General features: G+C 39.2%; 1 protein-coding gene across 2 annotated transcripts in view; it reads left to right on the top strand.

The window, feature by feature from the left end:
* NBEA (neurobeachin) overlaps positions 1–19,427 on the top strand; it is an 896,160-nt gene that overhangs the window by 864,443 nt on the left and 12,290 nt on the right. Inside the window, exons 51-54 of one of the 2 annotated variants that reach the window (XM_028135810.2) lie at positions 837–1,014; positions 3,780–3,851; positions 7,470–7,625; positions 8,866–9,036. In XM_028135810.2, the coding sequence (XP_027991611.2) occupies positions 837–1,014; positions 3,780–3,851; positions 7,470–7,625; positions 8,866–9,036 (577 nt within the window). Of the gene's footprint in view, positions 1–821; positions 1,015–3,779; positions 3,852–7,469; positions 7,626–8,865; positions 9,037–19,427 lie in introns of both variants that reach the window. The other variant, XM_008158996.3, reaches the window with a different exon arrangement.

Genomic DNA, 19,427 nt, shown 5'->3' with positions numbered 1-19,427 from the left:
ACTTTCCTAGGGGAAATTGTTAGAGACTAAATTGATTTGGAACTGTTTATAAAGAACATTTAAGCTTTTTAAATTCATGTATCAGAGAATTCATATATATAGCAAACAATTACAAAACATGAATGAGAACTAAATAATGTTTATTCCCAGGATCCCTATTTTGTGTTTTTATATAATAGTATTTATAGTGTTTTATAGTACTTAATAGTAGTACTTGTAGTATCTATTGTCTCTCAAGTCATATGCTCAATGTTTGAGAAACAAAGATTTAAAAATTAAAAGCGGGTTAGCCCTCAGTAAGCTCACAGTACAGACTGGGAAAAGGAGGCATGGGCCATAAGCAGTCAGTAGTGCCACAGTAGAAATGTATGTAAAGCTCTGTCAATGGAGGCTATTATGTTCTTACTATATAGACAGTATCCATGACCCCAGGTCAACCTGGTAAAAAATGAAAATATCAATCTGTGTACTTTATATTTTATGTAAACAGTGTCAGTAACTGACTTGATTAATTTTCCCACAAACCTGATGTTTTAACTGCATTGAATACTTATGCTACATCACGTGCACATAACTATAAGCTAACTTCTCACATTGCAGTCTGGTGGTACTTCCATGGAGACTGGTTGTTAAGAATTGGGTGTCCTCCAGCAATGACTACCAGAGTCCCTGCTCTCTTTTCTCTGTGCTATCTTCACAGTACCACAGTTAGCATTGTTTTGTTCTCTGTGTGCTCATGCTAACCTCATGCTCCCCAGAACTTTCACTAACTGTGTTATCCCTTTTGTTTTCTTTCGCTCTCTTCCTTTTCTATTCAACAGTGTTTCCTTCCACAGAGTCCGCTCATGTTTAAAGATCAGATGCAACAGGATGTGATCATGGTGCTGAAGTTTCCATCAAACTCTCCAGTAACCCATGTGGCAGCTAACACACTGCCCCACCTGACTATCCCTGCTGTGGTGACCGTGACCTGCAGCAGACTGTTTGCAGTGAATCGATGGCACAACACAGTAGGTAGGTGTCCCTAAGAAAGTCACTTGCTAAATGGTTCTTAAAAACTGCAATTAAGGTAAGATATGTGTTTCTGCCGGCAAGCTACACTGCCAAATTATCATCAAAAGGCAGCAGAGTAAATAATTGCCAGACCTAACTGTATGACCCTTGTCTGTCTTACCTGCTGCTATATTTTAATGCTCATGGAATGCTTAGCTAATGATCAAGTGTTCAATACATCTTTGATAAATAGAAGCAGTTCTTCAAATCAGTCAGGTCCTTCCACTCTATTCTACCCCCAGAAAAAACTAACAGTTTTCCCATATTAAACAAAGGTGAGTTTGAATCTGCATTTTCTGGAAAATGGTTTCAAATCCTCTTTCTTTTACTTCATTAATTTCTTTAGCAAATATTTGAATGGCCAATGTGTGTCAGATAGTCCTGAGCATACAGCAATGAGGAATATAAACAACATCTTTCTCCTTGTAAAGCTAAGAGTCTTTGACAAAAGACAAATCTAAGTTATTCAGTAATCTCACATGTTTTCTCCAAACTCATTCCTGAAAGTTCCAGCCAATTCATCTTGAAGTGATATAATTCTGTCATAAAAACTAGACATATTGATATTTATTTAATCGGAACAGAAGTGGTTGTGACCAAATTATTTAGTTGGCCCAGTTCACCAGTTAAAATCTCCCTGGAAGCCCCAGGATTCCCACTGTCACCAGGACTGAACAGATGAGCCATGGTGAATTAACTGAAATCTTTCTATTCTGTTGATTTCTGTATTGTTCTGAAAAATAGTCACTTATACCATAGCTTAGTCTCCTAAAAGCTTCTAAGTGTACCTATTTTACAGTTTTTGGTGATGTTATCAACATGAGGTGGAACTATTTCCATTCAATCACTAATGTATAGCAAACATCTTCAAATATACAGGGTTGGGCAAAGTAGGCTTATAGTTACTTATTATGGAAATAATATAACAATAAATAATAATAATACAAGAATAACCTCTGTGCCTCACATACTCACAACTGTAAACCTACTTTTGCCCCATCCTGTATATGACTATTCACAGGAGTCTTAGCCTCTAGAAATGTTTTGCAGTGGGAGAAAATTATGAAGGACTAAATTTTTCTTTAGACTTGTTCAAAAGCATTATATGTTATACTAGTGGCCTGGTGCACAGATTTGTGCACATTGAAAGGAAATTAATTAGAAGAAATATTTTAATATCACTATTTGCCCTTTCTCTATAATAGAAGTGTCAACCAAATTCACGATCGACAATGATAGATCGAAACACCCATGTGTGATTGGCGCCAGCAAGAGCTTTATATGTATCGTGCATGCATGAGTCAACTTAGCCTTTTTATAAATATAGAATAGACTTGCTTAATTAGACCTGCTTTCTGATGTAGCTAAACTTTTTCCAGCCCAGTGAAGCACCCCAACTTCTCTTTCAGGTAATTGTCAGCAACACAGCAGTAAATATCAACATAAAGCAGATTATTATTATAGAGCACACAGGAAGAACAAAGGGTAAAATATTTAACTGCAGCAGTCTTTGACTGAATTCTAAGCAGTGAGAAAACCTAAAGTCATTTTCAAGGTCCACCATTTCTTACTTCTTTTTAGTCAGGTCAAGTTTCTAAACTTTCTAAATCTCTGTTTTCCAGCTAATGAAAAGAAAATAAGATTCCACTGACTCTTTTATCTACCTACTCCAGGAATTCTTGAGGATCAAATGAGATGAGGCACAGGAAAATGCTTCACAGACATTTGGTTACAGTGTGAAATGTTTCCACCTGGCTATAAAGCAAGTCGTGTTCCTGGGCTGAAGAAACTCCAAGGAGGCTAGTTGCTAGGGAAAGGAAGCTGGGCGTTGCTACATGACATCATTACCTGGTGGCCACAGCCACCATTTCCGGGCTGGGCTGGGCTGTGAGCCTCATTTTGTACCATGGGGTCTCGGCAGCATTGGCTGCGATTTGGTGGGGTGTCGCTCCGGGGTGGTGGCGGGGCCTGTGTCCCACTTGGGGGAAACCGAATGTTGCTTTGTGGGCCCCAGGTCTGCGGAGCTGTTTCTCTGTAAATGGCCAGTGCGCATCACAGCAGCTCCTGCATTGAGCATCTGCCCCCTGGTGGTCAGTGCGTGTCATAGTGACCAGTCGGATGGACACTTAGCATATTAGGTTTTTATATATTTAGATAATCACATGTAATAAATTATGACTGATGACCTCAATCAAGCCCTAAAACATTAATCCTCTGAAGGAAGCTTTTACTGAGTTTAAGACTTGAGGTGTGGCTCAGGTTTATGCCTTTAGCTGACTTGTCCTACATGGAAAGAAGGCCCACTTGGGTGGGCGCTCCATCTTTCCCTCGGCCCGTGCCTAGGTGAGCCTGTGCTCACACGCATCGCTGTTTGCAGGCATAGCCTTTTCTTAGATTTCAGCCTCATTGGTTGCCCTTAGCTGTATTTTGGGTTCAAGAAATGTTATGATCATCTATTTTATCCAGTTTTTTGTTATGATATTAACACTCTTTCTAGCTTTCTACATTCTACATCCTAAGTGGAAACTAGCAGTCTCGATTGTAATGATTTTTTAAAAGACTATCTACAAAGACATGTGGTGGGACTTAATCATTCTCATAAGAATTTACCAAATAACCTTTAAGCAAATGTATATTTTGTATAATCATCATAAAATACTGCTTATTAGGAAATGCCTCTTTTCTGATAATTTAATGGTAGTTTTCTCTTTTTATTTAATCTGTAGGCCTCAGAGGAGCTCCAGGGTACTCCTTGGATCAAGCCCATCATCTTCCCATTGAAATGGATCCACTCATTGGTATGCTAACAACAAAAATATATTTTCATGGATGCTGACTGTCCACAAATGATAGTTGGATAATATTTTTATGCCACAAAATTAATGTGCAAATAATGTCAAATTACCAGTAAAGAGCTGTGAAAATCATAATATGCCATCTAAGAACTTTTTTGGTATTCAACAATTATTTGTGGCTTTCCTTTATGTTTTAGGAAGTCATTTTAAGTTGGTTCTAAACAAGGCACATATTTCCAAACTGTTCTTTCTTTCATCCTAAACTAGTCTTTTACAGCTTGTTATTATTTAAAATATATAAAGGCTCAAAGAGATTATTAAAGAAAACTAATTCTGAAAAACATCTTTTTTTAGAAATCTTTATTTAGTAGGGCTAAAATATTTTTAAAATTAAATATTTCATATAAACCACAAGCTCATGAGCTATAACCCTTTGCAGAAGTTATTACATATATTTTAAATTATCACACACATCTTTATTATCCATATGATCCAGAACAAGCCTCTCAATCTTTCTAGGCCTCAGTTTCATATCTGCAAGATGGTTTATAATACTAATGTTGGTTTTGCCTATTTCAGGTGATCATGTAGAAAACTAAATTAGGGAAAAAAGAAAAATTTTATGAAATATTAAGACATCTACAAGTTATAGTACTTTTTTCTTAAATTAATTCACCCTTTATCTATGAACCCAGAAATAAGATAGAGAGAGCCATTTCAGTCAGTTATACCCATATAAAATAGCATTTATATGTCTTTGGGAGGATATAAGGTTTAGTACCAGGAGTATTTTTAGAGTCTAGCTATACCAAGAAAGATTGACAATGTCACATACAGGTAGAGTGTAACCATGGAAAAATTAATAGCTGTATTATAATAAATAAAGGACCAATTATATAGTTATTCTAGTGGCCCGGTGCATGAAATTCGTGCATGGAGGGGGGTTCCCTCAGCCCAGCCTGAACCCTCTCCAATTGGGGACTCCTTGGGGGATGTCTGACTGCCGGTTTAGGCCCGGGCTTGGGCCTAAACCGGCAGTCAGACATCCCTCTAGCAATCTAGGACTGCTGGCTCCTAACCGCTCACCTGCCTGCCTGCCTGATCGCCCCTAACTGCCTCTGCCTGCCTGCCTGATTGCCCCTAACCCCTCTGCCTGCCTTCCTGATTGCCTCTAACTGCCTCTACCTGCCTGCCTGATCACCCCTAACTACCCTCCCCTGATGGCCTGATCTTGCCCCTAACTGCCTCTGCCTGCCTGATCTCGTCCCCAACAGGCTTCCCCTGCCGACCTGATATCTCCCCTAACTGCCCTCCCCTGCCATCCTGATCTTGCCCCCAACTGCCCTCCCCTGCAGGCCTGATCAAGCCCCCAACTGCCCTCCTCTGCGGGCCAATTTGATTCTGGTTGGTTGGTTTCTATGCCAGTTAGGGTCAAAAGCTCCGCTTCCTAGGCAACCATTGGCTCCTCACAGTTGACCCAGATTTGGTTCTGATTGGTCGGTTTCTATGCCAGTTAGCATCTTTGGGCTTATCAACAGGGCCTGATCAGAAAGGCGGGGCTGATCAGCAGCCCTGGTGGAGGCCTGGAGAGAAATGGAGGCATGGCTGCTGGCCAGACTGGGTGAGAAAGAGAGAGGCAAGTGCTGATCAAAAGCTGCCACAGAGGCTACGGATCAGTTCCTGCTTCTCTCTTCAGGCCTCTCTCTGGCCCTGATTTGCAGCCCCCTCAGCAGTCAGTGCTGGGGCACCTCACCTGCAGCAGAAGCAGTGGCAACCCAGCGCTGACTGCAGGACTGACTTCCTGTTGGTCGAGCCTCGGTCGTTACTGGTCGTTATGACCCAGGGTTTTTATATATTAGGATATAATTACTAGTGGCCTGGTGCACAAATTCATGCACATTGAAAGGAAATTAATTAGAATAAATTTTACTATTGCTATTTGCCCTTTCTCTATAATAGATGTGACAACTAAATTCACAATCAACAATGACAGATTGAAACACATGTTTGTGATTGGCACCAGGGAGAGCTTTATATGTATCATGCATGTGTGAGTTAACTTAGCCTTTTATAGATATAGAATAAACTTGCTTAATTAGACCTGCTTTCTGATTTAGCTAAACTTTTTTCAGCCCAGGGAAGTGCCCCAACTTCTCGTTCAGGTCATTGTCAGCAACACAGCAGTAAATATCAACACTAAGCAGATTATTATTGTAGATCATGCAGGGAAAACAAAGGGTAAAATATTTAACTGCAGCAGTGTTTGACTATATTCTGTGCAGTGAGAAAACCTAAAGTCATTTTTAAGGTCCACCATTTCTTACTTCTTTTCAGTCAGGTCAAGTTTCTAAACTTTCTAAATCTCTGTTTTCTGGCTAATGGAAAGAAAATAGGATTCCACTGAGTCTCTTATCTACCTACTCCAGGACTTCTTGAGGATCAAATGAGATGAGGCACAGGAAAACGCTTCACAGACATTTGGTTACAGTATGAAAAGTTTCCACCTGGCTATAAAGCAAGTAGTGTTCCTGGGCTGAAGAAACTGCAAGGAAGCTAGTTGCTAGGGAGAGGAAGCTGGGCATTGCTACATGAGGTCATTACTTGGACAGCTGGACACTTAGCATATTAGCTTTTTATATATAGAGATAATTTGCATAGTGTTTAAGTGTCTTAGTATCTTTAATTTTCTTTGCTACCTTTCTTGCACAGTGTTTTTTTATTTTTTATCTTCTTTAGTAAATATTATATTATAGTGTTAGTATTATTATATTATCCCCACAAATAGTAGCACATAGATTTTATTAGTGTTAGAGAGTGATGATGATCTTCTACATCACATTTTCTGTTTGAGAATTCAGCCCATGGATTTAGCCTGAAAGGGCCATGTAGAGTAAGGGATAGACTGGCATACAGACAGGCACTAGGGAAATCAGATCATGTTTCTGTGTTCTTGACTTTATTCAGATCCCAGTTCTGTCCACTGACTCTTTGCCTGTCTCTTTCCTCTTCGGTTCCTCTCCCATCTTTTTTATTTCTCTGGTGCCCTGCCAGCCCATTCTGGAAAGGCCTTCTGTTTATTGACAATCCAAGTCTTTAAAGCTGCTGACCTAACGGTTCCTGTGGGACTGCCCATATAGCAATATCCCTTGTTCAAATCTCTGTCCTCTTTTTACATGAATTGTAAATGCTATCAGAAAATGACGGATTGTTGCAAATATTAAGATATTTTTTCTTTATATGGTATATCTCAGACAGTATTATTCCTCCTTAATGTCAAACATGTGGACATTAATGAACTTGTGTATTGTAAACATATATGAAATTAAATGCATTTAGATATTGTTATTATTTTAAAGTCATTATCTTGAATTCCTCATATTGTATTTATTATTGGTGGAGGAATAATTTACATTTATGACAATTTTTAAATATGTAATATGGTTTATAAATAATCACTGCTACTAAAAAAGTTTCTATTCCTCATGGGTAAATATAAAATATTAACCTATATACCCTTAAAAAAACTTTTTCTACACAAATGAAGGATAAAAGTATTAATTCTATAAGTGCTTGATGAAACTTGTATGAAATATTTCTTTTTTTTTTTCTATTTACATTTAGCCAATAACTCTGGTGTGAACAAACGGCAGATCACAGACCTTGTTGACCAGAGTATACAAATCAATGCACATTGTTTTGTGGTCACAGCAGATAATCGCTATATTCTCATCTGTGGATTCTGGGATAAGAGTTTCAGAGTTTATTCTACAGAAACAGGTACCCTTTGATTTGAAATACCTTATTCTCTTCAAAATGCCTATTGTTATATTTAAATCGTAAAATGGAATCATAATAATGTAGTCATTTTTATCTTGAGTGCCAAGATCCAAATTAAATGTTTACATTATAAGTTAATAATTATTTATCATGCCATCCATTCTGAACTTTAGCATGAACCCTGATTTCACAGGACAAAGGGGACTGTTGTCTCCTTCCAAATCAAATCCAGTAAAATACCTTAAATCTCCCTTTGGTCTGGCCCAAACAAAAATCATCATTGTGTTATCTTGTAAGTCCTTTTCTTAAAAATCCCAAGTGATAGTCTTGTATTATTTTTCAGAAGCAATTCAAGAAAACAAATCTGTTGCTATGATTTAATTACCTTACAAATTTGCAGGTCTATAAGGTCACTTTTCAAAAATATCTTATATAATAAAGAGGTAATATGCAAATTGACCATTGCTACAACACACAAGATGGCCACCCCCATCTGGTCAAAGATGGACGGCCCCATGTGGACACAAGATGGCCACCACAAGATGGCCGGCAGGGGAGGGCAGTTGTGGGTGATCAAGCCAGCAGGGGAGGACAGTTGGGAGGGACCAGGCCTTCAGGGGAGGGCAGTTGGGGGCGACCAGCAGGGGAGAGCAGTTAGGGGCAACCAGGCCAGCAGTTAGGGGGGACCAGACCTGCAGGGGAGGTTAGTTGGGGGGTACCAGGCCTGCAGGGGGGCAGTTGAGACAGACAAGGCCTGCAGGGGAGGGCAGTAGGGGGTGACCAGCACAGCAGGAGAGGGCAGTTGGGGGCAACCAGGCCTGCAGGGGAGGACAGTTAAGGGCGACCAGGCCTGCAGTTAGGGGTGACCAGATTTGCAGGGGAGGGCAGTTAGGGGCAATTGGTCTGGCAGGGGAGCAGTTAGGCGTGATCAGGCTGGCAGGGGAGTGGTTAGGGGGTGATCAGGCTGGCAGGTAGAAGCGGTTAGGGGCAATCAGGCAGGGAGGCGAGCAGTTGGGAGCCAGCAGTCCTGGATTGTGAGACTTAAACGGGCAGTCGGACATCCCTTGAAGGGTTCCAGATTGGAGAGGGTGCAGGCTGGGCTGAGGGACACCCCTCTCCCCCGCCCCCCCCCCCCCCCCGTGCACAAATTTCGTGCACTGGCCCTCTAGTAGTAAAATAAAACTCTTGCCATTTATAGAAAAATAGCAAATGAATTAAATCTGCTGTTTCTGTGTTTCAGGGAAATTAACTCAGATTGTATTTGGCCATTGGGATGTAGTCACCTGCTTGGCCAGGTCTGAGTCCTACATAGGTGGGGACTGCTATATTGTGTCAGGGTCTCGAGATGCGACCCTGCTTCTCTGGTACTGGAGTGGGCGACACCATATCATTGGAGACAACCCTAATAGCAGTAAGTATTGTCCTAAACTGTCCTATCAGACTATAAATTCATTTAAGTATAATTTCCCTTTTTAATTTTCCTAATAGTTTTTCCTGAGTTTGTAAGGATTTTAAAATATTTCTATTGGAATGTAGCTTTATTCAATGTGTAAAAAAGAGCAAGTATAATAACTTTTAGCCTGGAGATGCTCCCAGGTCCCTTCACATTGACCTCTGCTCAGCTGCCCTTCCTTTATCTCCAAATGCCCCTGTCCTTCAGAAATTTCCTATAGTGTCACCTGATTCATTAAACCTCATGTAGTTTCTCCCAGATGAATATATTCTCTCCCTCCTCTGAATTTCCATAAAGTTTTACTTGTACCTCAGTGAGGACATTAAGTACTTTCTGCCATGTAGTATCGTAACTATCTCCTTTTATTCACTTAACAATGATTGAGTACCCACTTCAGAATAGTCATTGAGAAGGCAAAAAATTAATAAGGGGGTTTCTTTGCTTGGGATGATTCCTAAGTGTTTTTATTCAACAGTGCTCTTTAAGATTTTCTGTAGGGGAAAAAAATGGGAATCCAGAGTAAAATAATTTTAGAAAATACCACATACACTCTTATTTGCTATGAAGCTGTAAAAGTCTTACACAAATAAATCTGTTAACAGTTGTTTAACCCACAGTTTCTCAAACATGTTTTTCCATGGAACCTTTGTTCATGGAAAATCAGTTATTGTTCCTTGGAACTGTTGTTTTGAGGAAGCACTGAAGTGTGTCATGAGTCTCCCCCTTTCCATTTGAAGTCTCTGATTCCTGGCATAGTAACACACATAATAGGTTTTCAATGAATAGTGTTAAGTGACTGAGGACCAGATAAGAGGTTGCCTAGATATAATTACTGTTTTTAATTACCAAGCTTTCAGTAGTTGAAGTTCACATGTTTACAGTAAAATAGAGAATGGTTTCTATAAAGCATTGGTAATGGCAAGTACCTAAACCAGGGTTATTCTAATCATAATTCATACATTGGTCCAAGCTTAAACAGTACTCCAAAATAAACCAAAACATGACTTAAGGGACTATTGATGACTAACAGAGATAAGAATTTCTTAAGAGTACTGGCATCTACCACTGAAATATTGTAAGAATAGATGAGAAATGTGCAAGATGGCATATTGCAACTGCGTGGCTGGAGGCTACCTTCTCTGGTCCATTCCAACCTGTGAGATAGCTGGGGATGGAAACTGAATTGTACATTTACTCAAGTCCCACTCACCCCCAACGCTTATGTGTTTTGACAGGAATACTGCAAAAATAGGAAATGGCTTTCAATTGATAGGAGCAAAGGCGCTATCATAGTACAGAAAAAAAAAGACAGATGATAGATAGATAGATAGATAGATAGATAGATAGATAGATAGATAGATAGATAGATAGATAGATTAGATAGATGATAGATAGATAGATAGATAGATAGATAGATAGATAGATAGATAGATAGAATAGATGACCAAATATTTTGTGAGGTTTTTTTCTTGCCTATAGCTACCGTTGAAGAGCAATAGATGAAGAAACAAAGTGTATTGTGAAGTAATGTCTCTTAGTGTAGATAAAAGATAGTGTGTGTATTATACATTTCAGCCTCTGTTTTAAGTTGTGAACTAAGTTGTAATACTGGTTTAAGGAAAAAAATTCAACATTGCTTGATTTCCAACTGGCCAAATAATTAGCTACCAATTCTACCTTATAAGAAACATCGTACTCCAAATACTAACAAATTAATGTGTGTGTGTGTGACATTTGATCTGCCAGTGATAGCTTTATTATTCTCAAGTATAGAATATTATCACATTATTTTATCTAAATGTATTTTCACATATTTCCAATGTTTCTGTATATCAATAGTAGTGTAACATTCATTAGAAAAGTTGAATTAAGCAGCAAGTCTGTGTAGTATCATCTATTTATATTGACAAAAATTAGATTTATTATTAAACATTTTTTAAACAGAACACTGCTTTAAATCCAATCAATTAACATCTTCAAAATGAAGCTCAGAAATGATTAAAATTATATTTCAAAAAAGTATTTAATTCTTTAAAGCTACCATCTGGTAGAGATAAGATATTTTATATAATGTACTGCTATGATGTAAAGAATTTTGAAGAAAAATGTTAAATTATAGTAATTATCTGTTAGCTACTTTATTCTCTAGTGTTATTTTAAACCAAAAGATGGTTAACCATTGATTATAGCTTTGATCCATCAGTTAGCAAGAAAAGTTAGATGTAGTAATATTTGGAATGTTTAAAGTTCCTTACAACAGGAGCTATATAAATGGAAATGTTTATATTAATCTTTAAGAACAAAATTGTGAATATTGTGTTGGTTAAAATGCAGCATTTTATTTAAGATTGCCCTTAAGAAGTTACAGCAGCAGAAGCATCGATCAGACCATCAAACTTCAGAGGGAAGGTAGGGGAAGGTGGGGGTAAGGGGCAGAGATCAACCAAAGGACTGTATGCATGCATATAAGCCTAACCAATGGACACAGACAACAGGGCGGTGAGAGCAGGAGTAGGGGGGTGGGGGGACCATGGGGGGATAAGAACACATATGTAATACCTTAATCAATAAAGAAAAATAAATAAATAATAATAAAAAGGAAGTTACAGCAGAATATTATCAGTGTATATTTTTCAGTATTACCTCCACATGTAAGAATTTATTTTTATTAATAGATGTTGTCATCATTATGAACCTAAATTTGATTAACTTGACAGATTTATGACTTCCATAAAATCCACCTGGTCAAGACTTTATTGGACATTTAATGTGGATATATTTAATATGGCTTTATTTCATGTTATCTTTAATACATGTAATGCTCTTCTAGAATACACAGGCTGAGTACCTGAAGTGTTAGTCAAACAACAAGCATGTATTGAATGTCTACTGTGTGTTGGTACTATTTTTTTAAAACTTATTGGGATGACACTGGTTAACAAAATTATATAGGCTTCAAGTGCACAATTCCATAAAACATCATCTGTACACTGCATTGTGTGTTCACCACCCCAAATCAAGTCTCCATCCATCACCATTTATCCTCCCTATACACCCTCCTCTATCTCCCTCCAGGCCCACTCCCTACAACAATCACCACAGTGTTGTCCCTGTCTTACAAGTTTTTTCTTTTTTGCTTAATTGCTCCACCTGCCACACCCAGCCCCAACCCCCGACAGCTGTCAGCCTGCTATCTCTGTATGAGTCTGTCTCTGTTTTGCTTGCTTGTTCATTTTGTTCATTAGATTCCACATATGAGTGAAATCATATGGTACTTGTCTTTGACTGGCTTATTTTACTTAGCATAATGCTGTCCAGGTCTTATCAGCAGAGGATGCTTTGGAGTCAAAATCTCTTAGCTTCTGCTGTTTACAGGAATCTGTATTACACTGATCACAAAACTGCTTTTCTTGCTTGGATGTATTCATACATTATATATGCGTTACATGAATCATGAATTGCTATCAGATGATATTTGATATCATTAATATTTTGAGCATCTACAAAATGCTTAGTCTTACCTCTTGGGTACAAATTGATGGTTATGTAAAAACTGCCTTCAGCTTTTTGCCATATATCTAATCACAATAGGAAAAAATAATAATTAATCATACTAAGTATTTGATTAACTTGACAGATTTATGACTTCATCTGTTAAAGCAGCCAGCCTAGCTAGGAGCATAAATATTTGTGACTAGAGAGACCATATACGTTGGCAGTTCACTTTTTGTAAAGGCAGTCACACACTGAATTGACTGTCACATCAGGGATCAGTCATGGGTGTTGACATAGATGTAGCCCTTGCTATCGGAAAACTCACAATATGAAAGAAAAAGATTTTTTTTCTTTTCCGGTTTAATCTGTTCTAGCTACCAATTCACAGGTCATAGAATCAGGCTATGTGTTTTCTATTTCATAATGCATTGCTCCTCAAGACCAAAAAGCTAGTTATGTATAAATTCATATTAAGTGTGTGACACAGTGCCCTTAGGATTGGAGGGTTGTATATATTAACCTAGACTTGCAGTCCTAGCATGAAACATAATATTCCAGTGGCTGTTAGGATTCAGAGATTAGCTTTGGTATAGATAATGAATTGCTTTATATGTCAGAGGCTGAATCGTATTTATACAGCACCATATCAAAAGATGCATTTACTCACCTTACTTTGCACACCGCTCAAGGTAGATTCAAGTTACTTTAATACAGGGATGAGCAAAAGAAGGTTTACAGTTGTGAGTATGTGAAACAGTTTATTCTTGTATTGTTATTTATTAATCATTTTAATATTTATTTGTATTATTTGTCTTATTATCATTATTTTATAGTCTTAGTTATGATTCATCTTTTAGACAGTGATGACTGGTAATTTAACCTACTTTCGCCCACCACTGTATATTTATGCTTCTTTTACATTGTCATTATTTTTCGATGGATAGCTCTATTCGTGCCACAGAGAAAAATAAGTAGTTTGTGGATTTTTTGGATATGGAAAGAGTTTATGGTTTTATTGTGTCAAAAATATTGTTGTGATTAAACATCTCAGAAAAAAAAGCTTTTTTCAAATTATCTTAAAGTTTCAATGAATTTATGACCAAGACAATGAAAATTAAAAAAAATATATTACAAAGAGTTTTAAACCGTAAAAGAATAAATAAAAAGATACGCATAAGTTACAGTTGAATCATAGTTGTTTTGTTAATATACTAGAGCCCTGGTGCACGAAATTTGTGCATGGATGGGTGCGGTCCCTTGGCCTGGCCAGTGATCAGGGCTGATTGGGGCCTTCCAGCTGCCAGCCGGGGCCTTCCTTTTGGCTGCTGGCCAGGGCCTTCCTTTGTTCCATGCCGCCCTCTGGTGGTCAGAGCACATCATAGCAAGTGGTCGAACTCCTGGTCAGTCAAACTCCTGAGGGGACAATTTGCATATTAGCCTTTTATTATCTAGGATTTTAAAATACTAACTAGAAGCCCATTTGCACGAAGATTCATGCAAGACATTCATTCACCTGGCTGCCTGCACCAGTTTTCCGCCGGCACCGGGGGACCCAGGCCTTGTCTCTGGCCACCGTCTTCCACCTTCTTTCAGGGTCGGGGCTTGGCCCCGGGCGGCGGCAGCAATCTGGGCGCCTCCTGCCGGCCCAAGTCCGTCAGCCGCTCAGCGATGGGGGGCGGGGCAGCGCGTGGGGGCCGCCATCTTGGTTAATTTGCATAGCGCCCTGATTGGCTGTGGGCATAGCGAAGGTATGATCAATTAGCATGTTACCCTTTTATTAGGAAGGATAATCATTATTACTCTTTCAAACTTGTGACTGTGAACATCAAAAATGTTCTTAGATATTCAAATAGGTCCTGACTTGATAACAGAATTATAGGCAAGTGAGGGACAGGTGCTGTAATCTGAAACAGACTTCCACAAAAAGTCTGAATTTGGAAGTGACAAAAATTAATTTGTGCACTTTAATTGGGAGCAGTCTACTGTATGAGAGAAAGGAGAGCAGAACAAGCAATTTGTGCCAAAAACTGATTGAATTTTTTGTCAGGTAGGTATCCTGGACTTGGCCGCTAATCCTCCTGAGCCCCTCTTTGCAATATATTACAACCCATATCTGCCTGGTGTTCTTTAAAAGGATCAATGCTATTCCTGGAATCCCTAGAGCCTAAAATTTCATTGATCTTGGGACTTGACATTTCTCATTATGTGCTGTACCTTCCAACAAGATAGTCACAAGAGGGTCACGTCAACATTGTTGTCTCTTCAGCAGACTTTTAAAACACATTGGGACCTCAGCTCAAAATCAAATCTTGCTTTTAAAATGTGTGGCTGTAATGTTTATACCAGATATGAGGTGCTTTATAGAGAACTAGTTAATACATGTATAGAAAATTTTGAAAATCGTAGCAATAGGAAACTTTAAAGAGAATTTACTGTTCATCTTTTCAACTCAAATCTACAAATATTCTAATAATATGTATAAGACATTGGTATTGTGCTTTTTCTATTTCCCTTTTAAAAACAAGTCTTTCAGCAATGTGTGAGCATCATGCACACTGTGCAATGAGAAGCCCATTGAAGAGGAGACTCCAGCTGTGCACACATCCCTTCCCAGGCTCCCATTGTGCATGCTTCAGCTCTGGACTCTGACCCTCCTGCCTGCCATAACCCGTCACAAAACATTGGCCAGATTACATCCCTGTCTTTGTTTTCATCCAGCCTTCTTTTCAAATGACTATCCTGGTTCCCAGTTCTACAACCACCACTAACCGTTGGCATTATAAGAGATGAAAGCATGAGTAAAGAATAGCCCAGAGGTATTTCAAATGTATGCATACATATTAGATGATGAATTTGACTCACTTCTCAGAACATGGAATCTTACCTAAGGTTTAGTATATGTTAAACCATCTTGTCATTAAGTATTAAAGGACAGTTATATGTGTAAAATGTTTTACCTCATAAGACTTTCTGAAGGCCACGTGGTATCTGTAGTGTAACATCTCTAGCACAGGACCTGGTCTACTGGACCTCTCAGCCCTCCAACACTCAGCCTGACGTTAGGAGACTTTATAGGTTTTGTGACTAGGAAGGGGGCTAGCTGCTTGCCACTGGGTCTCTGCCTTTCCTTTACCTTCATGGAACTAAGGCTGCAAGAGCCTTTGGCCTGCATCAGAAGCAAGATAAAAAACAGAAAAGTGACTAATCTGTTCTCATAATCAGAGAGCTTCAGATCACAGACCGGGTTGGAGGAAGGCTCTCTGGGCATTAGGCAGAAACATACTTCCTTGGGAAAGGTAGGTGGGTTACAATATTGATTATCTTTGGAAGGTTATGGTAGGAGAGTAATGTACTGTGCCCTAGATCTAGGTTCAAGACTGCAAGGGAAAAGGTTTGCCCTGCAACTGTAGTGCTCAGAGGAAAATGTGCTCAAGGTCATTCATCTCTGAGGAAGAATGAATAAATAGGATTCTCTCTTCTATTTTTCATTGAGTACTCTATGAATATATAATAAAATGAAACCACATCATGGGATGTTTTCAATCCCATGGAATGTTCTTAATGTGGGTAACCTTGTGACCCAGGCATTTTGGATACTTGAGCCAGACCTCAGCTGCAGTCCTACCTGTGGCTGAGGACACAGTATCTTGATAAGAGACTTCTCACTGACACGGTTTTTCTGAGCTATCCCAGCAAATGTCTAACATAATTTTTTATATAAATCTTGAAATCAGAGTAGTGATGGAACTATAGGACCCATTGATTAGATCTCTTATTCTGGGATTTAAGTAAAAAATCTATCATATTTTATGTAGGTATAAGCATGAATGAAAATGCCTTCTGCAATGATTCTGCAATGACTTAACAACAGTCATAGATAAAATCCGAATGTCGTATAGCATCAGGAGATTTGACTTCTGACTCCAGCACAACTGTACTGAGGATCAGAGACCTTAGAAACTGCTGTTTTTGCTTAGTTCTGATTCAGAAGGACCAAAGCATATTAGTAGTTCCACAAATTAGGTTGAAAATAAGAACCATGAGTAGTCTTTACTTTGATCATTTCTCTAAAAGCCTAGACTACCTCACTGAAAAAGCTCTTCTTGTCACTTCTATGTGAATGGCAACATCCAATGCCTTTGTACTTTTTTCATCATCTGTTTTGAAAACACTGAAATGATGTTTGATAAAAATGAGATGGAATCTGTCTATGATAAGCCTTTTTATATTTAGACTTTCTAAATGCTTGCCCGTAAGGAATCTCAAAATTGGTTGTGTTTGTTCTTTATCATTCATAGTAATTCCCTCACACAGAGAATGCTTCTGTTAAAGAAATGACTGGACACTGAGTGTGATGGCGCTGTGGTCCTTAGAGAGGAGGTCTCACCTGCACCTCCCCCTGCACTTTAACCCTCAGCTACATCCATCAATTGTGATGTGACAGTGACAGAATATTCCCAGGATTTTGAATGATTGTTGAAGTGCATAACATCTGTCCCTGGCAATGAAATGAAAAATAGGAAATATGCTTTCTCCCTGCTGCAGGTTTTCCAACTCCAAAGTCTCTGAATAACGTTTTATTTACTTTTCTCTAGTTTAAAGAGGGAAACAGTGCTTTCAGAAGTCCTAAATGATACCCCTAATAGCTAAGTTCTACAGTTTATTCAAAGGATCTGGGGACATTGTAATGATAAATAAAATATTTTAAACTTTATAAATCAGATGCTAGCTTTTGAAAATGTATTTCTTAATAGAAAGAAATATTATATGCATAAAATATATTTTAAATATTTCATACATTTTTTCAATTCCCTGCAATAGAACTAGATTGCTTTTTATTCTTTCTGTAGCATATAAGGAAAAAGTTTGAGAAACTCTTACTGTATATAAATTTTATTAAACATATAATTTCAAGGTTTTTTAATTCATCAGTCTCTCTGATAAAATTATTCATTTAGAAAAATTAAGGATAGTATTTCACATAAAATCTTAATACTCAATCCTTATTTTACCAGGAAATTCAGGACGTCTTTGAAACATAATTTTATAAATTATATAACTACTAGCAGCCCATTTGCACGAAGATTCGTACAATAGACCTTCATTCACCTGGCTGCCTGTACCAGTTTTCTGCCGGCACCGGGGACCCAGGCCTTCTGCCTTCTTTCAGGGTCGGGGCTTGGCCCCGGGCGGCGGCCTTGGGCTCGGCTGCACCCCAGCCTCCCTGCTATGGATCGCAGGAGCCGACCCCCGGTGGTTGCCTGTGATCCATGCAGGCTCCCTGCTGGTGCCCAAGGCCGGGAAAGCCTCCAGCGGAGGCTTTCCCGGCCTTGGGCTCGACCGCACCCCAGCGTCCCTGAGACCGTTTCCTGGTGGGCGTGGCTGGTGGGCGTGGTTTGTGGGTGTAGCGAAGGTACAGTCAATTTGCATATTACTCTATTATTAGGTAGGATGTTTCATACAAATCCAGACTGCTGACAATTACAAATGATATTCTGCCAATATTTCAGCATATTATAGACTATACATAAATTTAGAAAAGATCACCAACTGATATGGCTTGCCAAACCATTCCCCACCACACACACATACACACATACACTCCATCCAAATAAGAGTTGACTCAAAAGTAAAATTGAAGCTGATGCAGGTGAGAAAACTCACATAAAAGTGTGAGCAATTTCTAAGGAGACAGAAGATGGGTGGGTGTGAAGGAGGAGATATTGGCAGACCAGAGAGAAAGAGTGTTGGATGCTTGCTGGGAGGCAGGTACAATTCTCAGAGACAAAATGGGCAGAGGATGGGAGTCCACCCAACCCAGAATATGAGTTCACAGAGGAAACCAGGCCAGCACGCCAGGAACTCAAGTACTATGAAAGTAAGTTCATGAACTCAACAGCCAAAATGAAGAGAAGAGAAAAGTAGAGTTCTTTTTTAGAAGGCATAATATTCTCTAAGTCTAAGATATAAGAAAGGGGGCACTAAGGTTACTGGTAATCTATATATATAAAAGCCCAAGCGATCATCCGGCCGTTTGGCTGTTTGATCAGGAGCTATGACGTGAACTGACCACCAGGGGAGCAGACGGTCAACACACAGGCATGGAAACATGGAACAGACTGATGAATCTCAGAGGGAAGTGGGGAGGGCAGGAAGAGATTAACCAAAGATCTTATATGCATACTAGAAGCCTGGTGCACAGATTTGTGCACTGGTGGGGTCCCTTAGCCTGGACTATGGGGATCGGGCTGAAACTGGCAGTCCAACATCCCCTGAGGGGTCCTGGATTGTGAGAGGGCGCAGGCCAGACTGAGGGACCCCACTGGTGCATAAATTCACGCATCGGGACTATAGTGTTATATATTTCTTAAACTAGGTGGTGAGTACAAGAGAATTTATTTTCTCTTAACCTTATATATGTTATAAATATTTAATATGTAATTAATTTATAAAAAGTATTTAATTCTAAAAACAAAGGGAGCACAGCCTGTGTGGCTTAGTGGTTGAGCAGCAGCCTATGAACCAGGAGGGCATGGCTTGATTCCTAGTCAGGGCACATGCCCGGTTGTGGGCTAGGTCCCCAATAGGGGGTGCACAGAAGGCAGCCAATCAATGATTCTCTGTCATCATTGATGTTTCTATATCTCTCTTCCCCTCCCTTCCTCTCTGAAATCAATCTACACTAATAAAAGAGAAAAATGCTAATTGACCGTACCTCCACTATGCCCAGAGCCAATCAGGAGTGATATGCAAATTAACCCAGCAAAGATGGTGGGTAAATTTGCATATGCAGGCGCGCAGGCAGAGGCCCTATGCAGCCTATGGGATCCAAGCTGTAGTCGGGGACCTGGGCA

This window comes from Eptesicus fuscus, chromosome 8 (assembly GCF_027574615.1).
Source record: "Eptesicus fuscus isolate TK198812 chromosome 8, DD_ASM_mEF_20220401, whole genome shotgun sequence".
Lineage (NCBI taxonomy): Eukaryota > Metazoa > Chordata > Mammalia > Chiroptera > Vespertilionidae > Eptesicus > Eptesicus fuscus.
Note: the sequence above shows the minus strand (reverse complement) of the source record. Positions and strands in the feature narration are given on the sequence as shown.